Here is a 27,406-nt window from a genome sequence, read left to right on the forward strand (position 1 = left end):
TCATGAGGGATCTGCCCCATGTCTAAAACTGCCACACTGGGGGCCAAATTTCCATATGAGTTCTGGGAGGACAATACATCCAAACTCCATCAGCCTTGAACAGAAAAATGAATTTTATTAACTACACAGTTAACATTAGTTTTCTATTCAAAACGGCCCTGCCTTTCATGCCAAAAAATATTTCCCGTCTACTTTCTTAGTAGCAGAACTAAATCAATTCATTATTGAACAAAACATGTTTGGTTTTTTTATTTTTTGTCCACCTCACAGCCCTCACTGTAGCTGATTTCTAATTATTTAAGGTGCTGGGGTATAGGGGGGAAAAATACACACACACATATACATATATAAATGAAATCCACACTTTTTTTATATATACAAATAAAATCCACATACAATTCAGAAGCCTTGAACCTTTCTCTCTGGCAAATTTTCAAGGCATCTGCTTAATAGTTGGAAACCTATTTTGTTTAGTAGTGTACTTCTTGTTCTTGATTATGCCCATTTTTTATATTGGTATAATCTAGCAGTAAAATGGAATCCAGAAGAAAAGTGGGAAAACTGCAAATTTTCCAGTTGAACAGTTAATGTATCAGCTCGAAAAAATAATCCTAACAGATGGAAAAACAAGTCTCTCTCCCAACTAGCTCTGATAATTTTGCACATATCAAACAAAATACTTGCCAGGTCATAAGGCTTACTAATAAGACATCCTTACGTGGAAATGTGAAAAATAAACTTTATTTTTGCATAAACATCATGACACTTTATTGCTCAAAGTATTCCTTTAAAGATAAGTTACAATTTTTCTGTATTATTATTTTATTAATCATATAATTATTGACTAAAGCATAACAGCAATGGTTAACATAAGTTAAAAAGAATATCAACCACTCACATATTCTTGAAGAAAAGTGCTTGCAATATTTTGTGAAAACATTTGCTTACATTTTTTCATGTTTTAATGGACAATTTCACATATTTCTTTCAAATCTACAAATGTCTTAATTCTCACCATTATAAAAATTAAACAAAACCATCCCCCCAAAAAACCCTACCAAGGGACATGAATTTTATTACAGAATATATACTAAGTCACTGAGTAAAGCTCTTTTTTATGTACACTTTTGGAAAGCTTGCATTCAGTTCTAGCACAGCTCTGTTATCAATCTGTGAACAGAAGGACACATCAAGTAAGGAAAGATCTTTACAAGATTCCAGGAGTCTTCTTAAGGATGCCAGACTTACCATTCTCGTTCCTGTTTAAAAAAAACAAAACAAAACACCATAAGTATAAATTTATATAATGTCCTAATAATGATAATGTCCCTTTAGTATTAACTGTTTGAAAAATACTTAAGGGACCTTTTAAAAACTTAAATGTATTTTTTAAAAACAAAAGATTTCATATTGAAATTGTCCTGTTAAAAACAACTGAATTTTCCCAGCCAATTTGGCATCTAGGACCTGAATCTTGTCAATACTCTACCCACCATCTTCATTCCTACCTCCTACCCTTTTAAATCAGCTCCACCAGACTTTCCTATTTCTGTCACCCCAGTTGTAAATGTTTTTCACATCGCATTTGATGTGAAACATGCAAGTGCTATCAGAGTTCACAAAGTACCAATTGTGTAGACAACTATCACTACTGTGGCACTGCTAGCCCCTCTGGCTAAAGTAAGAAGTGACAAAATCTCATAAGGTTCCTTGCTGATGAATGCAGAAAGGATACAAGGAATCCCAGAATTGGAAAGGATCTACAACAGATCTGCCTGGTGTAGAAGTAGTCCTAAAAATTAAAAGTATTGGGGATAAAGATTTCACAGCACTCCTTAATCAGAAGTTTAAATAAGAAGCTTTTTTAAAAAATCAAACTTGAATTCATTATACAAACAGCCTCATTTCTTTTTTTCTATCCTTAATAAAAATGTAGAACACAGGTAATGTAATTCTCATTCTTCTAACTAAACCAATAATTAATGGTTATTTAGAACTTTTGATAGGTCCAACTACAGAATTCTGTTTTTGTCCTCAATATTTTACTTAAGTAGATAATATTAATTATTCCCTAAATCAATCTATCTTGTACTTCCTATCAAGTAATCTTATCAGGACAAAATTTTTATTGTATCTCAGAAATTTTCTTTTTCCCTTGAAAAAAGTCTGAGATTAACTTTTATGTCATAGAAATAGGCTTGAAAATAAATTTACTATTGAATCCTTACCTAATATGTCCAGTTGCTGTAATCTGGTACAATTACTTGCCAGTTCTTCAATGTCTGTGTCACATACAGACCTGTTAGCTGTAAGAAAGAGTTTCTGCAAGTTTGGGAGCTGGCGTGCTAGTCTGATGAAGCACCCGGTGCTGCTCTGCAGAGTGGAGCACCAGCCAAGGTCAAGTTCTTCCAGAAGTGGACACCCAGAAGCCAGTTCTGCTATTCCATTCTCAGTAAAACTCTTACATCTCCACAGATCCAGGGTCCGGAGTTTTTTACACTTGGCTCCTATCATGCTAGCTATCACATCACAGTCTTCAATCTGTAAATCAAACAATCCAATCTTTTACATATTATGCTCAGAAACACACTGTTTAGAGCAAATTAGAACATTCTTAATCATCTCCTACTGTTTGCTTCCATGTAAACATATCCACATTCTTATTAATACAGATCTGCCCACTTATCTCACAGATTTGCCACTATTTCATAAAACAGCAAGAGTAATAACTTACTCAAAAATCTATTTAACAGAACTCCAGGCAGAGGATGTTAATAAATTAAATCCCAAAGTAGTCTGATGTCCCCAGTCTCTCATGAAGAATCTGAGGATTATGTGTTATCTTTTATGCCTACCACTTTGGCCTTGCTGCTGCTACTTGTAATCATGCCTAGTTTCTTCTATTTTATATATGATGAATACATTTTGGTAGATACAAAGATCTTCCTGATACAGGGGTGCACTTGGTAGCCTCTAAAACACCATGAGGAAATGCTGGTAGTACTAATAATGATACTAGTTTTGGGTTAAATGCATATTTGGGGACTAAATATACAATCTGAAAAAAATTTAGATTATAATATGTTAATCACTGTCAGTTACTAGAGGTGTCCAATACTTCACATGATTACAGAATAAGTCCCTACTAATCAAGGACTGAACATTTCAGTTCTTGGCTTTATATGCTATAATAATGTTTCTTTAAGTAGGATCTTTTTAGAAGTTCATTTGATTTTGTTATAATCACTTATCAAAATTATTACCAGAAGTCAAAAGGAAACCATATAGTAAACATTTACAATCATTATTTCCTTTTGTTCATTTGTTTTGTTAAAAGAAAACTTTTAGACAAATTACATGTATCATAGTTTAACTGAACAAAGGACGATTCACGAATTGGGCGGTCCCCAGAAACAGAATAGGTTCAGAGTGACTCCAGGGCTGCCATATGGTTAGATAATATTAATGAACAGAAAAAGAAAAGCAATATACAGAAAACAGAGGTACAGAAACAGCTGGTTTGGTTACAGCTGGGCGTTTGTCTTATTTGAAACTGGTTTGAACAGTTGGCTGCCTGTGGTTGACTGAGACTTGTCTACTTTTTACGAGAGTAGGTTACAGTCTGTTTACACATCATATTCATTATGTCAAGAGAAACCTTTAGGCCAAATTTAATTTAACAGTTTATTCATATTTTCAACAAATATTTATGCAACTACTATGTGCCAGCACCACTCCAGATGCTAGGAACAGTAGTAAACTAAAAGCACTGTCCATGTTTTTGTGAAAGACATACAGACTAATAAATGAGCAAAATAAATTCAGAGGGTGATCCTTATCTATTCTGTCATTGCTTTCCATTACCACGGATAAAAAACTTTAAATCAAAGAGATGATCAGCCCCCCACCTGACAGAAGGCAGGAGCATGCCTGGGGACCATAGCCCCCACCACTGCCACAAACAGTGCTTTCATATGGGTAGTCCACCACAGCCACCGCCACACCCACTGCCACTGCAAAAGTGGCTAGCTGCCACAGCAGCAGCCATGGCCACCATGCAGGTGGCCCACCAACCACTTGACTATATTGACAAAAGGAGAGTCACCAGAGGAGTCCAGAAAAAGAGGAAGTCTATCTCCTCAAAGCCTACTCCAGAGTAAAAAAAAGAAGCAACTGCTCTACCAGATGACTAGACATCAACATAGAAACACTAGAAATATGAAAAAACAAGAAAATATGACACCACCAAAAGGAATACAATAATTCTCAAGTGCTAGACTCCATAGAGCAGGAAAACCTTGAAATGACTGAAAAAGAATTCTGAGCAGCCATCTTAAGGAAACACAATGAGATACTAGCCTATGAAACAACTTACTAAGGTAAGAAATTGACCAGAGAGAATCTAGTGGGCTCCCAAGATTGCTTCCAGAGACCAGGATGGCCTGAGCCCATACTCAGCATTTAATAAGACCTAATCACCATGATTAATGACCATGGGAACATGGATAAATATGTCATTATAAGAGGCTTATCTAGTTTACATTGCCAAATCTTGGAGCATCACTGAAACTACTGCTGAGCTCTAAAAAATGTGTAAATGGGATCTGTTTTAGGTCAGGCACCATGACCACTGATTGCAAGCCTAAGGTAACAGAAGAACTTCTCTGAAATCTTGTAATCATCTTGCTTATTCAGGTCTTCCTACTAAGTGGATGTAAAACTGGAATGGTTTGGGGATCTCCTAAATCTGCCTGTGTTAGAGGGGGGGAGGGTGGAAGTGAAGAGGAATGGATTGCTCCACTGTCAGTTATACCAGAAGATTCATTTCCAGTGAGTATGTGTGTGCCTGCACACATGTGCAAATACATGCACCCCTCCCCAAGAATTCTACTGTCCTTTAAGTTTCAGCACTATTTATAAGCTATATAATTATGTAATTTAGACAAGAAAGATTTATAACTCTTTCCATGAGTTCTCTCGGGGACACAAAAAAATCATAATTTTAAATATGGAAGGAAAATTTTAAATATTTAAAGCTTACCTAGTCTAACAGACCCTAGGCTTTTGGATTTCACAAGCCAAAAAAATTTTCAAAAACTATGAGTTCCAGTGTAGGGTGTCAATCTTTTTATTTTGCACAGTAAGGACAGCAAAACAAATGCAAAAGCAAATAAAACAAACCTACCTACTATCATCAACATTTTCAGGAAATAATCTCAAAATTTAGAAACTAAAATTAGCCTTGTGAAAAACTTACTAAACTATTAGCATTTGGGGTATGACTGACATCTTATTTTGTAAAGAAATGCAGAGACGTAAATAGCCTGTCTGAGGTAACATTTGGCTTGGGGCAGAACTGAACTCTCCCACCACACTATACTTCTTTCCTTGCTCTTGTAGATAAATAATGTCAGTGTTTCAAAGACATACTCTCCAATTTAAGAAAAATGTTTGAAAGTGAAGTATGAAGTAGTCAACCATAAATATGAAAAGTTGTGAGTGGCTATGGGTGGCGTGGGTATGGGTGGCATGGTGTGGGTCAGGATAAAATTCAACCATGGGAAGAAAAAGAGAAGAAGCAATTGAGCATAAAGAATTTTCAAATACTTACCATGATACAACTGCCCAAACTGAGGTGCTGAAGCTCTGAACAGAAGTTCAAAATGCTGAGCAGTGCTGTTTGCTGCCATCAGGGACCACATCAAAGGCAAATATGGAAAGTGAATGAAAGTGAAACAAAGAGAAGAGGTCAATTAGACATTAAAGGCTGTCACTGCTTTTCCTGAAATACAGCTCAAAACCTAAGTTACAGATTCCACAAATGCCATTTAATGAGTCCCCAGATGCTCCACCATTGATTGGCTTGGAGTCAGGGTAATCATTACTAGTCTCCATGTTAAGTTGTCACTTTGTATATGGTTTCTCATGCTCTAAAGGTACGTATAATCCCCATGACCTCTCAGTTCATTTCCCAAAGGTAAGCAATTTGAAATTCTGGTTAAGACTGATTAACAAGACAAGCTAAGCCACCCTTTCCCCTCACTGCCCCCTGCCCCCAAATACCCACACGGTGCTGGTGACACTCTTGAAGAACAGTGGCAGCTCTGACATTCACTGATCAGCTGCAGCCTGATAGAACTGCCAATAGAGTCACCCAAAATCAGGATTGAGCTGGTGACTTTAATGTCAAAGGATTCTCTTTGCTGACAAGGATACGAACAACCATTGAGCACCTGTCAGTAGCAATGTGCTGACTGAAACTTATATAAACATGTACTTTCCAGTCATGTTCCTGCCATTTAAGCCCATGTATCCTGTGCAATGAAAACGGTCTCACCACTAAAGAAACCCTAAAGTATGCTAGAGTGCTACATAATCGTGGCACCTAAAATATCTTTAAAAAGTCATTTCATTTCATGACATGCCTGCCATGAAAAATTGTAAAAAAACAAAAGAATGCAAAATATTCAAATTTCCAGTTTTTCTTTTATGAATTCAGGAGAAAACTATTCAAATTTACATGATAAACATTTGAACTAAATCATATCTAACACAATGAAGATATCATAGAACCTCTGTTAAATCTGTTCCAAGCGCACAGAGACTGAAACGGAAAAATATTAGTTGAGGGAGGGGATGAAGACTGTGTCAATGACAAAGCAAAACATTTGGCCAAATCCCAGATAAGATTCTCACTGAGAAAATAAAATAATACAGTATTTCACATAAAGTAAGGTCATTTAAAGCAAAAATAAAATAATAGTAGTTATAACAGGCCCTAGAGGGATATTAAAGTTAAGTCTAATTATTTCATTGTTGAGCATTTCTTTTAATTTAAGCAAAAAAAGTTTATACTGATTTTATACTTAAGTTTCCACATAACTTATAACAGTTACAAGACAATCCCATGTAACACTCAGAATGTTCACATTAGAAAGGGTATATGAAGATAAATTAATTTGAGTTTCTCTACAGTACTTAGTCATTTCAACTTACTAACAGATAGGGACAGGCCATTAGGTTTTGTTTTATAAGATTTTCTCATGAGCAATATCCAGACCATATTGGAGAGAATTTTTAGAGAAGATCCCATATATCCTTGTGGGTAAGAAATTTTAAATTAAAAATATATACAGACATAAAAATACACACAGATACATACATGTAACTCATGGAACTTGTTTGTTAATTTATTTTAAAATTATTTACTATGAAGAATCAGATGAAGTTCAAATATGCAGACTAGTATAGGGTCCAATAGAATATCCATATAGCCACCACTCAGATTAACTCTTAATATTTTGCCTTCTTTGATTATCTACTTTTGTAACCCTCCATCTATTTATATATTTCCTCAGAGGTAATCCTTATCATGACTCAGTGTTTAAAAACATGCTTGAAAATTATATAATTTGACTACACATTATGTATCAATAAGTAACATATAATATTGTTCTACATGGTTTTTATATAAATATTACAATCTGCATATACTGCTGCATGTTCCTCACCAGCATTTGTGAAAGATTTGTACATAAAGATTGTCCATACACACAGCTCTAGTTCACTGATTTTTTAATGGTTGTATATACTACAACACGTATTCTCATTTGATGGATATTTAGTTGTTTACAATTTTCACCATTACAAACAGTATTAGAACAAACATTCTCATACATGCTTCCTGTGTATTTATAGGACAGTACAATATTTCTCTAGAGCACATCCCAGAGGAAGAATTTCCAGGTGTTTGGGTATGCTACAACTTTATTAAATTTTGCCAAATAGGTCTCCTGAATGCTTGAATCAATTTATTCTCCCACCAGCAGTGTAAGAGTGTTAAGTCTCCCCACATTTTTGCCAACATATGGTCTTTTCATTCTTTTTAACATTTGCCTATCTGACGAGTACAGAACAGTATAATTTACATAAGTATGACTGCTAGCGAGGTTAGGATCTTTCATTTTTTCATATGCTTATTGGCCACTTATACCTCCTGCTCTGTAAACTGCTTAATCATATCCTTTGCTGATTTTTCCACTGGGTTGTTTCTTCCTTCTTGATTAGTACAAATTCTTTATTTATGCTGGATAGCAATCTTTGTCCATTATATCCATTACAAATATCTTCTCTAAACCTGAGACCTGTCTTTTCATTTTATTTACGGGATCTTCCGAGATGTGAACATTTTATATTTTAATATAGTCACATTTATCTTTTTTTTTCCTTATTTGTATTCTGTTACTCTTAGTCTATTTATGTTCCATAATTTCTAATTCTTTTTAAAATGATGTTTTCTTTTACTTCTTCAAACTCTCACCCCAAACCCCACCCTTTTTAAATTTCTCCCTGTCTTAGGGTTATGTAGTTTGCCTCCTTCCAACACCAGGATGCCTAATGAAGGTGTAGACGATTTCTAATTCTTTTTAAAATGATGTTTTCTTTTACTTCTTCAAACTCTCACCCCAAACCCCCCCTTTTTAAATTTCTCCCTGTCTTAGGGTTATGTAGTTTGCCTCCTTCCAACACCAGGATGCCTAATGAAGGTGTAGACATCCTGCCTTGCAATAGCACAGGGTATACTGCAGAACCAGTAGGAGGCATGGCCAATGCCAGGTCACTATATACTTTTTAGGATATCTGCCCATGCAAAATTCCTCCTTTCTCTAAGACTTCTGAAACCCTGGGATAGCTTGGACAGCCATAGAACACTGCCACCTAGCTCTAACTGATTATCCTCAGGCTGGGACAATAAGATTCCCTGGATATAGTCTGAGATAAATTCTCTGCAGAATCAGTTCTTCTAATTAAAAATAAGAGTAAGACAAAAAATTTACTATCAAGAACATCATATTAACCTATCTGGACCTTTCCTTCTTTAAGGCATACTATTGCTTATTGTCTATCTTAAAGATTATAACTTTAAGGCACAATCCTAACAGCATATCCTCCTAATTCACTTTTGTACTAAGAGTCTAATCATATATATCTAGAAAACATCTTGTGGAATGGTAGTTGCATTCTTTGGGAGAATTTCATGTCTTAGAAGAGGAATTCATGGCGTACTATACTATTTTACAATAACTTAAAGACTATGCACATTAAATTGGGAATTGGAAAATCATTTAGGTCATTAGAAATATCATTTTTATCTTCACTAAGGAACTAATATAGAATAAAAGAGATTCATATTGAATGATATTACTCATCTTTGCTGAATAAGACATACAAGATCAAATGCTGAGACCGAGATAAGGGGAAACGGAGGTGATGTCTAAAGGAAAAAACAATGATGATCTTGGAAGAGATGCTGTGAGGAATGTAAGAAGTCAAATAGAGATAAATAAAAGACTGACTGGCAGCATTGAGGTGACCAAGCACAAATTAACACAGTTCCATGGCTTTCTTCAGCAGAGTTCATCAGTGATAAGCCAAAGACTACAGGAGTACCCAGGCTCACAGAATACATGTATGAAATCAGTTTGCAATCTCTCTAAATCCAGTTAACCCATTTCCTCTGAGAATATCTTTAGAATATTTTTTCTCTATGCTGTTAGCATTCAGAATTAAAATATTGCTATTGATGACAAAGCAAAGAGGAGAAACTATGGAGAAACCAACTCTTCATTTCCAGATATAGAGGGACCTGATTTGGCAGAGACCACAGACTCAATAGTTCAGAGCAGAAGCTGGTAAATTACTGCCCACAGGCCAAATCCAGCCCACCACCTGTTTTTGTAAAGTTTTATTGGAACACAGGGCACACCTATATATTAATGTATTGCCTATAGCTGTTTTAGCACAACAGCAAAGTTGAGTAGCTATGACAGCGACCATACGGCCTACAAGGCCTAAAATATTTATTATCTGGCCCTTCACAGAAAAAGTTTTCCTACCCCTAAGGAGAACAAAACCATTCTACCATAATAAGTATGTGCAGCACTTCTACACATCTAGAACACATAAATGGACAAATCAAAGCTATATTATTAAGTAAATTATAAAAAGGCATTCAGAAATAAAAAGTGAAAAATTTTAGGAACCTTAAGACTGAAGGTTAAACTTAGATTTAATACTAAACTCATTCAACAGAAGCACAGAGTAGTTCTATAAAATTAAAATATAATGTAAATAGTTAGATTTAATAATGCAAGGCAGCATATTCATTTTCAAACAAGTTTGTAATTTTCAAAGACCAACCTTATTTATGGGCCGGCCCGGTGGCGCACTGGATAGTGCGCCGCTTGGGAAGCGCGGCGGCGCTCCCGCCCGAGGGTTCAGATCCCACATACAGACCGGTTCCCGCTCACTGGCTGAGCGAGGCGCGGGAGCAACGCTGAGGGTTGCGATCCCGTTGCCGGTCCCGGTCTGGTGCGGGGGCGACACTGAGGGTTGCGATCCGTTGCCGGACACGGAAAAAGACAAAAAAAAAAAAAAAAAGACCAACCTTATTTAAATCACTATGGAAAGGAATTCACTAAGGAGTGACTGGATCCACGATAATTTGTTCTACAGAATTATCAAAACATATTCTAGGTGAATGCTGTCATCTGGTAGTAGAACATATGTTCATAAAGAACTAATTATTTTACATTCCACCTAAAATCCACCTACCAATACTGTTCTGCAGCTTCAAAACCCAATGTATAACTAAAAGTAATATATTCAACATCTCTCCACATCCAGGTAAAGAAGCATAAATAGCTTTTTAACATGGGACCAAACTGGAAGAGTAAATGCGTAATTAAATGTTCAAGGAGATCAGATGACACTCAGCCATTTCTGAAAGTAAAATGACAAAAGTAAAGGAAGATATAGCAAAATATTATAACAGGTTATGAATGAAAAGAAGAGACAAGCTCAGTGTGAACAGTTTTAACTAATGCAATTAGGTAACAACAATTGAAAGCATGCTTACGGGATCGAGATTTTCAACTATCCACTATAACTCAGAAAAGGATTGTAAAGGAATTAGTCCACAAACACCAAACACAAATGATTACAAAAGGAGGAACACTGTCTTCCTCCTTTCACAAATGCTCTCCTATCTGTTTAGCTATTTTATTCCTCACAGTGTCCTTGGTAATGTCTCCAAATATTCAGATGCTACAATGACGACTTCTTAAAAAAAAGGATTTCAACTTCAAAAACAGTTTTAGTTAGTGAAATGATGGATAATAGAGGTGAAAGTTTGGTATAAGCAGATATGAAGTATCATGCGGCTATAAAGAATTATTATTAATGCCTTTACTTATTACAAGGAAATTTATTAATACGTGAAAGAATGCACAAATTCAAATTTTCATTGACAGCTTTTTAAGAAATGCTACCCATAAACTTTCTAACTTCCCATCCTCCAGATTTCTAAAGTGCTAAGCAAAAATACTTAATAAATATGATAACTGATGTTCATTTAACTCACATATAACTTTTAGATAGTACAAGTTTATGGGTTAGTAGTTATATTTATGCATACCCTGTACATCTGATAACATATCAAGACTTTGTTTAATCAATGTACACAGTACTGTGTTTGCTATTTTACATTAGTATAGGTTTATAGTTGTTATAACTAGTTTATGACTTTTTTTGCTAAGTGTTAAAAATTAATTTTTCCTGTCTTTAATAAAGAATGCAACTCTTGATTATAACACTCATTACAGGAAGGTAGGATTCCAAATTAGTATTCTTCACTGTAAAACATGAGTTCTAGAAAGCATATTGATGAAAGGACATATAATAACTTTATACATTACAGACACAGACTAGCTACAATAGAGACTAATGATATCACATGACCATAAACAAATGTACTTTTACTGATCATAATACATTTCGAACACATCAGAGCATTACCTCCAGGTAAAAACATGGAATTTTATAAAAGTATATTCATCAAATGAAAATTCATAAATTTGCATAACAAATACCTCCAAAGAAATCCTAAGAACACTATCACTCAATTATTGGAATTTAAAATACACATATATATATGAATCTCTCTCTAATTTTAATTTTTTTTTTTTGCCCCAGTGCTCCAATCACAATAAATTTGGGGAAGGGGAATATGGAACAAAAGTTGAAGTATACTGAGAACTAAAGTACTTGAAACTAACCACATGTAGAAATAAACAATCATCCTTCAGGAATTTTTAAATTCAATTACTTTAAAGAGATTTGCTATGAACCATCTAGCGAAAGAGAATATTGTTCTCTTTTATACAGTTTAAATATGCAATATGGTATAAATTATGTACTGATGCATAATCACAACTTGAAAATACTACTGTCTTCTACAAGTTAAACTTTAAGATCAACATTACGGGGGGAGTTAGAATTCTGACTGATCTCTTAAAAAAAGGTTAAAGATCATAAATGATATAAATTAATAAATCTTACACATTTCTTTGAGGAAAAAAAAGAAAAGTTTTCTAAACCTAAATGTAGATGTTTTATAGCTACCTTAGACCACAGACTCAGAATTTTAGCTTTAAAGTACAAGTTTTGGTGATAATTTGTCAAATTCCAATAATGCACGTGTGCGATGAAACAAAATCTAAGACTAAATGTTCACACACCTTTGCCTTGCCATGCAGTCTCATTTCAGAACCTTTTTTTTACCACTGTAGTGGATCTCTCCTACAATTATAATTGAATGCATATTTCCTCACAGATAACTAAACTGATCTACTTCTATAACAACCCATAATGGATGATAGCAGAGATTTGCAGTCAGAAAGACATGGCAGTTTCCACACCAGCTGGACTTGACAGTAACCTTATTGAATACATAAAGAATGTTTCAATCAGAGGGGTAAGGGTTGGACTGTCACAGAAGCATGTAAACAGAGTCTGAGGCATACGCTGCTTGACACTATTCACCTAAACGATACCCAGCTAAGACAGTGCTCTGGTCCAAACACTTTATCTTCTTCCAAAAGCACATCTTTCCTTCCTGTTCAGATAAAGGTGTCAACCTGTTCTGTGTAGATGCCTTTAAGCATTTAAGTCACATAATTAATTCTCAATGTCTCATTCTAAGCTCACCAAACAAGTCTTATAGCTGTAATTTGGCTTCCTTTAGGACATGCCAATGGTGAGAGAACAGGTTAATCAGCCATCTCTGATGACAGTGTCCTTCCCAGGCAGATTTCTTATACCTGGTTTACTGGTCACTGTCATGATTGTGCTTGATAATGAATCTGCCTCCCAAGAGATGATGTCCCTACTCACTGCACTGACAAGCCGGGCTTCTTCACCATAACTAAACTACAACCCTTCCGCTCAGGTCACACAACCCACCCCCATCAAAAGCCTCATATTCCCATTGGAACTTCTACAAGGCCTTCTCAGGATAGAGAAGTATAGAAATATTGTTGCCTGGAGAGTCATAAACCGAGGACTCTAAGAAACTTTGTTAGTAAACTTATGTTACTACAAATTGTATTCTTGATTCTGTTTAAGAACAAATTACTAATATCCTTTTGTTTTATATGTTATCTAGCTAAATTCATCTGTCTGAAATAGACTGCATTTTAGATGACAGCAAATGACAGTCTACATTAGTCAACTTAGGTGACCAAAGTAGGTTCTTCCTATTTCATTTTCTCTTCTTGGTCTTAGTTATCAGGACTGGCCTTGTCAAGTAAGAGACCATCCTCTTCATTTGCCATACAAGTTTGGTATTACAGTCTGAATTTATTAGTTGCATTGGATCTACTAAAAGAAAGGCCATCCTGCTCTATTTACCAATATATAATAATGTGTTCTTTAAATCAAAAAAGTATGTAGTAAAAAGACCACTACATCTGCATGTCAGAAAGCAATTTTATGGCACTAAATCAAATCATACTCTTTTCAAAAGACAGTGTATAATCTTTTGTAGGAAAGCCCTGGTGCTTTCAATAGACAGGGTGGTACGCATTTATACTTCTCTATATACTGCCAAATAAACTGGCACAGAAAAAAGTAGCAGAGTGCTGATATGCTGAAATCCAACAGAGTAAATATCAACTACTTTTGTCGTCTTCCAGCTCATGAAGATGAAGGCAGAGGGGTGCTTGAAACTATCGACACAGCTTAGTTGGCCAAGTAAACAGTTGCTGAACCACATTTATAGATTACTGTCATATACTACTCCCCTACAATACCTGTAATCAGTTTTCACTTCTTCAGATTCTTTCAATTTATGCTCTATCATTCTCGAAGTGAGGCAATCAAAACTGAATGCAGGTGTTCCATTTATAACTCCAACTTTTAAAAAACACTCTCGGTTTTCTTGTCTGCTGCTAAGCAACAGAATGACATTCTTACTGAGCTGCCTAATGTGACCCACTCTCACCCGCCACTCCAGATATTTTTTTTCCCCAAAGAAAAGGTAAACAGGCTCAAACTTCAAACAGTAATCAAGATTGTTTTAGTACATGCAGGACTTAAGACTCTTCTTAAGCAGTGTGTTAAAAAGTTATTCTTATGCCATCCTTTACAAGGTGTATTAGTTTTCTAGGACTGCCATAACAAAGTACCACAGAATATATATACTTTAACCAACAGAAGTTTATTTTCTCACAGTTGTGGAGGGTAGAAGTCTGAGACCTCTTTTATTGGCTTGTAGATTGCTATCTTCTAGTGTCTTCACATGGTGTTCCCTAACTCTTTGTGTCCTAATTTGTTCTTCTTATAAGGACACCAGTCATAGTGGACTAGGGCCCACTCTAATGAACTCATTTAACTTTAATTATCTCTTGAAATACCTGTCTCCAAATACAGTCACATTCTGAGATACTGGGGGTTAGGATTTCAACATACAAATTTTAGGGAGATGTAATTCAGCCTAGAACATACGTATTTATGAGTAGGTTGCAGATATAGGCCCCTTTAGGGGTAAATCATGTCTTCTACTTAAAATGCCCCTGTAGGGATAAGAGCCATTATGTTTTCAACTTATTTTCAAATGGTTCTGAAAAACGATTACACATGTAGTAGAGGAATCTGGATGGATCAAAGTATATGGGAAATCTCTTTTTTTTAATTTTTGCAACTTTTCTATAAGTCCAAAATTATTTCAAAATAAAAGTTTTTATTTTTAAGTATTTAGAAGTCTATTTAGTGAGTTAGATTTTTATGGCCCTACTCTCACAAAAATACATCACCATGTATGGCTAAAGTAGTGCTTACAATCAATGTTTATCATACATAGTAAGAATATTATGAATAGAGAAGGAAAGGGATAGAACCAAAGTCCTTCCAATCATTACAATACCTAACTCTACTATAATTGTTTCTTTGCCACAGACGGTAGAAGAAACTAAATACAAGTAAAGTTTCTTTCCTAAGTTCCCATCTCTTGCCTAAAGCATTTTCTATTCAACTCTAAAAGATCCACCAGATTCAGTTAAAAAAAAAAAAAAAATTCCCCTATCTGCCAACACATTTCACAAGTTATTCTGCGATCACATAGTAGACAGGGCCAAAATCTCAGCTCAAGGGTCATTTCGTTTAAAAAGGTTTCCCAACTCAGAGCACCTCCAACCAAATGCAAACCTGTGACATGACATTGCTGGCATGTATTTTTGGGCTTATCGTATACAAGTCCGCTCTGTCTCTCATTAATGTAATAGTATCTTGTTCCTTACTATGCATAATATTTAATGCTCTGCACCTACAAAATTACATATGCCACTGCTTCTGCAAATTTAGTGATTTTTTTTTGGCTGATGTTATAAGAAGACATCTGTATTTCTCTGATGAAGTGATTTTTCACTGCAATCCTAAACACACCTAAAGAAAGAAAAAGATCTCATGAAAATAAATTAAGAAAACCAATGGAACTGTATTTTACTACCTTTTATAAGGCTAAAAATTCTGAGCAACCATTGGTGCAGGGAGGGCCACATAAGCATCCCAGCATATAAAGCTATTCTAACCATGCCACAGTTTCATTCTCCTGAGGTCTCATTCTTATTGAGTAATCAAGCCTGAAGAATGCCTGGTTATGGTTAATCACTGAAGAACACATCACCTAGCTATCAACAACACATCATTTTATATGCCAAAATTATTCTGAGGATTATCTGTCCTAATGCTGCTCTCCATTATATAGAATAACACTGAAAGTAAGCCTATATAAACCATTCCCTTGAAGCAGCTCATTATGTATTGATTCTACAAACTTTCTAAAAGTAATTTAAAAGTTTCTAAATATAATTTAAATAACTAAGTATAATTTATAAATTCAGAACAACTAAGACTTCAAACTAAGTTTGTTCATAATAAAAATAAAAGACAAAAATTCCATTTTCCTCTAAAAGATATGAGACAAGAAGATATTTATAGAATATGACTTAATAGTTTGTATTTTACATTGGATTATAAAGTTGTATATGTTAGTTACAATGTTATATTTCCTCAGCAATTGCAAATTATAAAAGGAATAAGTAGTGAAAAAAAAATACCTATTATAGATAGAGGCAGCCAAGCTACTAAAATAACTACCATTCTATGCTCTTACATATCTTATGATTTTAACTACAACACCCAGGCCACAAGACCTAGGTTCAAATCCTGGCTCTAATTACTGCTCTGTGCCACTGGGCAATTTATTAATCTTTTGGGACCTTAATTTCATCATCTGCAAGAAGGGAATACCACCTCCCCTTATTGGACTGGTGTAAAATAAGTAATAATGCAAAATGTCTAGGACAGCAAACAATATATTTGGTAAGTTTTCCCAAACTCTGGGGCTAAAACCCAGGTCTCCAAAATCTTCTAAAGCTTTATTCACTATGCACACAGACTTCCTTAAAATGGCATAAATGTACGTTTCCTATGTACTATGTATGTTTAAATGTACTATGTTTATAAATGTACTATGTTATATATAGGTATATAAAATTTAACTGTTACATCATAATTTGACCTCTCTGAGGTTAATATGTTAGAGTCAATATTTTATGATATTAATTTTTGCTTATTTTAAAATTAAGAAAAACAGGAGTAAAAGTAGCACTGGATAATTTGTAGGTCTTTTAAAACAAAATAACCTCTCCCAAAAAGCTCAAATTCATATCTTCTTTTTCTTCTCATATACTTCCTTAGAGCAAGCGGAGGCTTTTGAAATCAGTTGCTGATCCTGCTTTTCAATACAGACTCTATAACATCTGAATGTACTGCCAATGATTACGTGGAAGGTTTAGAGAGAGACCAGCCTCCTAAATCTTGTCTTCTCATTCCATTTGATCTCTTGTATCAGCATCATTAAGTGCAGGATTAAAAGGGCACGTGTATTAAAGGGAGAAAGAGGTGATGTAATGCTTTGCTTAAGTGACAAGAGAAGTGTTTAGAAATAGATATGAATACCAATGCTGTGGCTTCTATCTATTACAAAAAAACAAAAACAAAAACAAAAAACAGCTGACTGTATTGCCTTCTCCCCTTTTTCCTCTGAGTTACTTAGTGCCCACATGGGAGTCTGATGTAGATCCCCAGAATGAAGAGATAACAGAAGTGAGTAAAGTATAGGTAGAGAACACTGAATACAGAGTTGGGAAGCATTAAAAGAAAACACTGGCTGGGTAAGTTTTGCTCAATTTTAAATTTGCCATTTATAGCACTAAAATAACATCAATTTTAATTTTATTATAAGTCAACTATAGAGCAATGAAAATCAATTTTATAAATTTTCACATATTCAATGTCTGAAAAACTGTGGAGTATATAAGTGATTTTTATGGTATTTTAGCAGATGGCCTAATAAAAAATTTAATAGAAAGTAACATAGGTTACAACCTAAACTTTATTTAATGCATTCATACAATGATTTTACAACTTTAAGTAACTGAGGGAAGCTAGAGCTGATGCTATCTAGACTTAGGTACACATGTATAAATTTCCACTCTCGACACAGAAAATCTTCTCAATCCTCATAAATCACACCTTTAAAAAAATGTAGTCATATTCTAATAGTCTCTTGAGGCTGTAAGTTTAAGAAAACTGTACACTAATGAGTCTCTGACACTTAGATCATGTTAATAAATAACATTTCAAAAGCATCTCATGGGATATATTTTCACAAAATATCACAGATGTAAGATGCCTGGCAAGTTAACATGATATTTTGGTTTTTACTCTATTTTTTTTCTCAAAAGCTCACTTAATAATTAAGTATGCTATATTTCTTCTCAAAGTTAAACAATCAGAAAATTTTTAAATGAGGCATTATCTTATTCAAAGGATCTCCGACTTTACAGTATACAGGCAGATAAAATGGTAAATGAATCAATGAAAGCGAGTATGGCGTAATTTCAGAATGGACAGTCCTATCAAAGAAAAGGTAACTGACAATTTTACATCCACGGATATGGTGAGTCATTTCACCACAGACCAATGAAAACACGGGCTAATACCATCCTTAAACTGGCATTCAGGGACAACAGTCCTCTTATTTTATAAATAAAAAAATCTAGCAATCTGAGACTATGTCTTAATTTAGATCACTAAGCTTGTCATTGGCAGATGCAGAACTAGAATCAAAAGTCTTCTTCCCTCCATACCAGCTCACCTATTAAACTCTAGCTAAACATTCTGCCCAAAACTGAGAATACTACATTAAATATAAGTTCTCATACTCACATACTTTAAGGCTTCCACAGATTGGAAATAAAGCTATGTGCTAAAAAAAAAATGTAATTACTCTGATTTACCACTAAAAAGACTATATATGCTCAGATGCTTTTATAGGTAAATTCTATTAACAGATAATTTCCATTTATTCATATTATTCCAGATCAAAGAAAAAGATAGGGAGTTTCCCAATTCATTTTGCTAAGCTGCCACAATCCTAGCCCCAAACCTGATAAAATAGAATGAAAAGGAACACCATAGCTCAGTCTCACTTAAGAAAGCAGATGTAAAAAATACTTGTAAATATAAGCCATAATATAACATTTAGTATGAGCCACACAGTGTTGTAGACACTTTACTTATATTAAATCATTTAATCCTCACCACAACCTTTTGAGATGTGTGCTATTATTACTTCTACTTTATAGAAAGGAAAGCACAAGGAGTTGAGAAATTTCCCCAGAGTAACACAATTAGTAGTAATAAAGTCAGCATCCAAACCCAAGCAATGTGGCTCCAAAACATGAGGAAATCAACCTAGCTATGTATTAAATAAAAAACATATAGGGATTACCCTGGGAATGTAAGAACTGTTCAATATAAATCATTATATTCATAAATAAAAGAAACAAGATGAGAGTGTTAACAGAGGTTTTAAAAAACCTAATATACTACACATCTTTGATAAAATATTCTTAATCAAATTAAAAATGATAAAGACTACCACTTATCACAAAGCAACATGAAACAACATATAAAAACAGTAAACTGCAAGAGGAGTTGTCTGCTTAGTTCACTACTGAAGTTCTAGTGCCTAGAACAGTACCTGGCATCTAATAAGTACTCAAATGTTTGCAGTATAAATATAAAAAAAAGAAACATCAAAGACATTCCCACTATATTAGGAATAACACTGGTAAACCTGCTATACTCTATTATTCCACATTATTTATGAAGTTCTACTTAATGCAGTAACATTTCCTACACTGGAAAATATAATATTGTAAAAATATATATTTGGTCTTCATCCTCCTAAAAATCCTAAAGTCCAAAGTGCTGTCTTTTTGTATGCTAAAGAGCTGACTGATGGCTGGCAAACCCTAGGTAGCTTCAGGATGAGGACTGGTCACCCACCAGAAAGACCAAAGCAGGACTAGAGGGTTGGGACTTTCAGCTCCACCCCCCAACCTCCTGGGAGGGAAGAAGGGCTGAAGGTTAAGTTGATCACCACTGGGTAAAGATCTAATCAATCATGCCTATGAAATGAATCTTCCGTGAAAATCCAAGAGCACGGGGCGGGGAGAGCTTCTGGATAGCTGAACACATGGAGGTTCCTGGAAGGTGGCAGGGAGGGCACAGAAGCTTTGCACTCCTTCTCCCATACTTCACCCTATGCGTCTCATCTGTATCCTTTGTAATAACCTTTATAATAAACCAATAAATGTGTTTCCCTGAGTTCTGTGAGATGCTCAGCAAATTAACTGAAACCAAGGAGGGGGCTGTGGGAACCCCATTTTATAGCCAGTCAGTCAGAAGCACAGGTAAAACAACTTATAGCTTGCGTCTAGCATCTGAAGTGGGAAGCTGTCTTGAGGATTTAATTTGGGGGTTCTGACACTATCTCCAAGTAGTTAGTGTTGAAATTGAATAAGAGGACACCCAGCTGGTGTCCACTGTGGAACTGGTTGCTTTGCTTTTGGTGAGGGTAAATCCCCACCCATTTGATCACAGAAGTCTGTCTTAGACTGAAGTAGAGGAAAAAATATATGACAGAAAGTGGGTGTTCGCTATAGGGGCCCAGACACATACTCTTTAACCAAGCAATACCACTTCTAGGACTCGATCCTACAGCAACAATAGCATGTATATATAAAATTACACACAGAAGAATGTCATTGATAGACGGTTTGTAAAAAGAAAATGACTGGAAAAACTAAATGTTGATCATTTGGGGAATGTTGAATAGATTATGGTATAACATACACTACAGTTAGTGAAAAGAATTAAGATAGTACATCTACTGACCTGGAAAGATGTCCTAGAGATATTATATGAAAAAAAGCAAGTAGACTAATATGTAGCCTGATTTACAATGCATATGGGAGTTGATTCCAAGAATTTTCAGCCCCCAGAACTTGATGTATCATGGGAATTATACACCCCACGCACTTTCTTTTAACTTACATTCCTTAAGGGTGTTTCAAACCATGTACTTGACAAATAATACGCTGTATGGCCTTCATTTTGATAGTTAAGTCACTTCGCGGTCTTCAATAAAGTGCTTTCTGGGCCGGCCCGTGGCTCACTCGGGAGAGTGCGGTGCTGATAACACCAAGGCCACGGGTTCGGATCCCTATATAGGGATGGCCGGTTAGCTCACTGTGTGAGCATGGTGCTGGCAACACTAAGTCAAGGGTTAAGATCCCCTTACCGGTCATCTTTTAAAAAAAATAAATAAATAAAATTTAAAAAATAATAAAATGAGACTCATAAACAATTGTACTAGAAATTTTAACCCCTAAGTCTGATCCTGGATAAATTCCATTTTTCCTTCCTCCCCCTCCAAGCAAATGTAAACCTTGCATACTATCCTCCTCTTTCTGTAATTCATTCCCTGCTAGCATTTTATCTCACCTCAGGCCACTGCTTGTTTCTTTACCTGAGAACATGAACAGCATCACAAAAATTTTAAGAACACAAAGAAGAAAAACTTTTCCTTATAATTTAAAAACATAATAGACTCTAAATAACATTGAAATGACTGGATCAGCTCTAATGATTTTAGTCGGATGGCATCATAAGCTTTATTTAAAAATCAGAAATCACATTATAAGCAACTAAAGACAACTAAATATTCGGTTGGCTATGACACTAGCAAAGATATAAATGATGAATTATTCTTACTTCTATTTTTGTTCGATAGAGAACAAGTCGTTTAAGGCTGCATAATTTGGCAATGTGGCTGAAAGCTTGAGGTGGTAGTTTATAACAGGATGAGAGATTTAAGTCCTGCAGATTTGGACACATCTCAGAAATAACTTCCAAGCAAGTTTCATTAAGGAAGTGGCTGCAAGATAATTCAAGTCGTACTAATTCAGATCCACAAACCTTCAGAAACCTGTTAAAAAAAAAAAAAAATCCCTGTTTTATAAAATTTTATGAAACTAAAATCATTTTTGCAAGAACTTTAGAATTATATCAACTCCAGGCAGACATACTTAGAAGAATGGATTTCTATTAGGGAAAATGTAAAATTTGTTTCACTTAAATTGTCATTCACTACATACTGAAATATGCACTGTTAGGCTAAAATAACTCAATCTGAAAAGACACAATGGATTCACATCATTTAAAGAGTCAGCTAAGGCTAAGTGGACAATTAAGAAAGCAGAGAATGTAACTGAGTTGGTAAAGTCAAAACACAAAACATAACAAAACTCTAAACTCTTGGAAGGTATTTCCCCCTTAATGGTACCCATTCAGTACTGTAAAATATATTTTGAGCACTGCACACAAAGTGACAACTTTAATTAAATAACCTCAATCAGACCAGCCTCCTCTCAACTCAGAAAATTTCTAGGTTGGGGCCGGCCCGGTGGCGCACTGCTACAGTGCGCCGCTTGGGAGCGAGGCGGCGCTCCCGCCGAGGGTTTGGATCCCACATACAGACCGGTTCCAGCTCACTGGCTGAGCGAGGTGCGGGCGCAGCACCGAGGGTTGCGATCCCGTTGCCGGTCCCGGTCCGGTACGGGCGCGACACTGAGGGTTGCGATCCGTTGCCGGTCATGAAAAAAGACAAAAAAAAAAAAAAAAAGAAAATTTCTAGGTTGGTTTAACTGCACTGCTGAGATATTCCTTGTAGCTGATACTATTTAGCACCTGGACTGCTTGAGGTTGAAATTATTTCAAAATAGTCAATTGCAGCTTCACATAAAATACATCGAAATAATCTAAGGTAAAGGACATAAAATGCTTTATCAGAGTAGGAATCGCAGAATTTATCTTAGTTACATTACAGTTACATTACATTACAGAGGGAAAAACAGTCCTGTCCTTATGATCACCTCCTGAAAACAATCTAAAGGTAAACATGAATCTAGGAGTATTTGAATCCATAAAACTTTATCAACTAAACAAACTGAACTCTTAACACAGTGCACCAATTATTACTATCCAGGTCTCTTGACACAACCTGACCCATCAGTGTCACATCAGTGATCTGCTGTCACTTAATTTATGCCACATCTTTTTTCCTGAATGACTTAATAAGCTTATAAATACAAATACAAAATAAAAAAATTTTTTTCCTTTTTGTCTTTTTTACTGAACAGTAACGGGATCGCAACCCTCAGTGTCGCGCCCGTACCGGGGACCGGCAACGGGATCGCAACCCTCGGTGTTGCGCCCGCACCGCGCTCAGCCAGTGAGCGGGAACCGGTCTCCACATGGGATCCGAACCCTCGGCGGGAGCGCCGCCGCACTCTCAAGCAGCGCACTCTCCAGTGCGCCACCGGGCCGGCCCCAAAATAAATTTTGATGAAATCAGATCACCTGTATAAATAAAGGAAGTTAATACTGGACTAGAAATCAAAAGATAGACTTTTTTGCTCTGTTCCAATACTTCTTTGGAAAAGGCATTTATCCAAGTCTCAGCATTCCCTCAGCTGTAAAAGGCAGACTTGTAAAAGTAACAGCACTTACCACACTACCTTGTGGTTCTGAACATCAAATACTGTGTGAAAGCAGTTTGTAAAGGTCAAAGCACCCCACAAACATTAAAATGTGAGTTAAATCTTGGTCAACTCACATTTAAACAACAAAATTCAGTTGCTATCCATTTATTTTAAATATGGCTAGTAACCCAGTAGCCCACACATCTTATTTAATATATTTGCGACATTTCAGACAACTGCCCATTCCTTCCTTAAAACTCTGACACCCTTCATGTACCTCCCTCTCCTGGATCTCTTCCAGCCCTTCTCATTTCTGTTTCCTTTGCTAGTTGTATTAGTTGTATTAGTCTGCATCAAGCATTCATTCATTCACTCACTCATTCAACAAATATTTATTGAGCTTCTACTACGACCCAGGCAGTAGTCTAGGCAACAGGGAGATAGCAGTGGACAAAACAAAGTCCCTGCTCTTTTGGAGCTTATTTACATTTTGGTGAGAGAAGGAGACCATAAACAAACAAACGAGTAAAATAAATACTGTATTAGAGAGTAAAAAGTGCCAACGAGGAAATAAAAGCAGGGAAGGGCAACAGAAAATGTCAGGAGTGGATAGAGTGGTCAGAGAAGCCTCAGTGAGGTGGTGAGTAAAGACCGAGGGAGGTGAGAGGGTGAGCAAAGCAGGTATCTGAGGAAGAGCATTCCAGGCAAAGGGAAAGGTGAGTGCAAGGGCTCTGGGGCAGGATAATAAGCAGAGTGAGGAACAGTATGGAGGCTGGTGCAGGGGGCACCAAGTGACAGGGAGATAAGGAGTAGATTAGAAAGGTGAGGGGGCAGTTCATGCAGTGTGTGTCACTATAAAGACACACAGTATACTATACTTTTATCAAAGACATTATAAAGCCACACAATATACTACACTTTTATTTTGAGAAGATGGGATTCCCACTCATCAGAGGTTTTGAAACCAGAAGTGATGCAACCTCCTTGTGTTTTACCAAGATCACTCTGGTTTTTGTGTGGAGAACAGACTGAAGAGGAACAGGGGCAAAAACTGGCAGACCATCAGGACACCACTGAAATATTCAGGGAAGAGAGGATGGCACACTGGATCCAGGTGGCAGCACCAAATGTGGTGATAAATATTCAGATTCTGGACCTACTTCAAAGGTAGGCAATATATACTAAATTATGACATATCACCTATATACTAAATTGAACTCTATTATCTATTTCCCAACCACTATTTTTCTCTTAACCACAATTTTCTTACTAACTTTTTAATATTGAGTTTTACAAGCTGCCTCAAATCCTTTGGCAATGGAACAGATCCTTGGTGTACTCAGCACACTGTCAGGCACATAAAAAACAGTTGATGACAGTTAGGTAAATCTTCCAATTATGAAAATTCACCTGATAAACTTAATTTTTCTCTATTCTTGAACAAACTAAGTTCTAGTGACTCAGGGTATTTTTCCCTTAATAGGGTCAAACTATTCCCAAGAAATATGGCAAAATTAACATTTTTACCTTCAGTACACATAGTAGTTATGGAGAGCTCATTATTTATAAGCTATCAGTCTAGAAATGGATGTAGGGTTTCAGAGAATTAAAGCATATCCTATTTTGATTTGATAATTCTAAATTATTTGCAGATTACAAAGTTAAATGAGTATATTAACTCAGAATTAAAAGCTTTAGCCATCTTATCTAAGGTCTTCATTATTTGGCAAAGCATTTTGTTCTACATTTCTTTTTCAAATTTGACTTAGAATGTCTTGACATCCTTTTCTCTTTACTCTCATTATTGATCTTTTCCCCTCCAAAGAATTTATAGAGTGCTATGAGCCAATTATCAGAAAGCCTATTGTTAATAGACAGTAGAAAACTTCTCAAGTTGATTTAATGAATGATAGAATTTGAAAACACAATAAAGATAATGACTATACCTATACTATCTTTCTGACGCACTCCCTCTCAAAATTCCTATAGTGCATATTTTTACTCTGAGCAGATCTGGTCAATATCCACCTATTTTCTCTTCTTAAATTTACAAGGTCTATACTATCTAATTTTTCATATCTCCATCCCAAGAAGGCAGAAGCAGCAGCAGACTCAATTAGCTGAACACAATTCTTTTTTCCTTAATGCTCCTCATGTAAGTTTTATTTTAATGCATAATTACGTATATGTTTTTGTCTAGGCCAACTACGTATTCATCTCACTGTGATACTGGTCAGTTGAAAGGAAAACTATAGCCTCTTTATTTCCTGCAGTCTAGTCACTCTATATTGTAAATTCTCATAATATATTTCTTGATATTGAAGGTTTTATGGGAAGACCTAAGTTCAGATAAACAATTCCGAATTAGGTCTCCTGCTATGAGAAAAGGAGTCTCTGGAGAAAAAAATAAATTGCTTATCTTTATGAGGTTAATTAATTTGTCCAGAGTAATACAAATACCTAAGAAATAATTTACTAAATGTTAACTTACACCCTTAAAATATTTAACATCACATGAATGAACAATTTAATCTGAGTTTACTCTTTACAAAATAAAAGACAGTAATCCTCACAACCCACCTGAAGTATAAAGGTAAGGGAAGAATTAGATATAAATGTCCATGGCTTCTTCTTCCTAATCTTATGTTTAGTTATCTGACCCTCACTAAGTCTTATAAAACAGAGTATTTAACATAATTAATTCCAAATAACTTGGAACATTATTTAATATATATCATCCAAAACAAAGACATTAAAAACAAAACTTCCTGCTTAACTATTATGGTATTATCCAGCAATGGTAGAAAGAAGGGGGAAAAGTCTTAAAATTGTCTCTACTCTCTAGGAGTTGACAATCTAAAAGAGACAGCTGTATAAAATATAGGTAGACAAGTGAATAAATATGAGTGGGCAATAAGCTCTTTATACCATAAAACTGTAGCTCTGTGTCAAAATATCTAATAAGGTTATTGAAAACAGAAAGCATTCAAGAATGTTTCCTGAAGGAGTGAATATAAACTACTTCATCCAAGTAGAGGGGTTGGGGTAAAAACCCACACATAGCCGAGGTAGAAATCAGGGTGATTCAGCAACTATCTGAAGGCAAATGGTCATGGAAAAATGAACCTAAGGCTTTTTGAACAGAATGATGTGATTAATCTTTAATGCACAAACAGGCAGCAAAGCAAAGGAATATCCAAGATTTTAGGGGACTGTATTATAAAAGAAAAGTGGAATTATAATAGACATGATTTTAATGAGTAATGATATGCATGAGTAGTACTCAAAGATGCACATCACAAATCTGTAGCTGGAATAGGATTTTAATAACTGATTAAAAGTTTTAAGTTATCTTTATTCCAATTTAACCTATTTCTCTGCTATTCTGAATACAAATTCCTAAAAAGTTTTTAAAATCCAGTTAAACAGTTCTAACTTGTGAGCATAAGGTTTTTAAGCAACAAAAATAAACTACATCAAACTTTTTCCCAAAGACTTGCTCAAAGAGCAGCTCATCATCACTGCTCTCTAGTTTTAAAATGTACTTTTTTTCTTTAAAGTATTATAAATAAGTCTTCTTCACAGTAATGAGCATAAATAGACCATACTTATTCATAGATTATTCATTAATAATCAAGCCATGAATATTTATTGTTTATTCTGGGAATGCTGCCTACAAACCATAATGACTATGAATTCAGCAGTCAAGGGGCCAACAGCAATCAGTAGGCAAAACTCTAAAATGCCCCCATCTCTCCCCAAAATTCTCTCTCCCTGTTATTTAAACTTTTTCTTTCTTTAATGGGAATAGTCACTACGTTTGAAGGAATGCTATCAGGATTTCTTTGCCAGATGAAATACTACAGTAAAATATGGAGAACTCAAATTTATGTCTGCATTGTTGTGATTATTCAACCGGCCCCACAGCAACTAACCTGGGTGAATTGAAAACAGAAGATGAATTGCTGGTGAAAAAGTAGATTGGAGCTCTAACTTTACAAAGGAAGATCTTTATCCATTACCAGTCTAAAATTTATCCTTTTCGTGTGTGTGTGTGACTAGCCAGTATGGGGATCTGAACCCTTGACCTCAGTGTTACAACACTGAGCTCT

General features: G+C 35.4%; 1 protein-coding gene across 1 annotated transcript in view; it reads right to left on the minus strand.

Annotated features, from left to right (window-relative positions):
* Positions 1 to 719: 719 nt before the first annotated feature.
* The window catches only part of FBXL4 (F-box and leucine-rich repeat protein 4), a 48,680-nt gene continuing 21,993 nt past the window's right edge, over positions 720 to 27,406 (minus strand). Inside the window, exons 5-8 of the mRNA XM_008581311.1 lie at positions 21,526 to 21,739; positions 5,612 to 5,683; positions 2,229 to 2,541; positions 720 to 1,259 (exon numbers count right to left, since the gene is read on the minus strand). Of these exons, the coding sequence (XP_008579533.1) occupies positions 1,096 to 1,259; positions 2,229 to 2,541; positions 5,612 to 5,683; positions 21,526 to 21,739 (763 nt within the window). The 3' untranslated portion in view covers positions 720 to 1,095. The remainder of the gene's footprint in view (positions 1,260 to 2,228; positions 2,542 to 5,611; positions 5,684 to 21,525; positions 21,740 to 27,406) is intronic.

This window comes from Galeopterus variegatus, unplaced genomic scaffold, assembly GCF_000696425.1.
Source record: "Galeopterus variegatus unplaced genomic scaffold, G_variegatus-3.0.2 Scaffold2322, whole genome shotgun sequence".
NCBI lineage: Eukaryota > Metazoa > Chordata > Mammalia > Dermoptera > Cynocephalidae > Galeopterus > Galeopterus variegatus.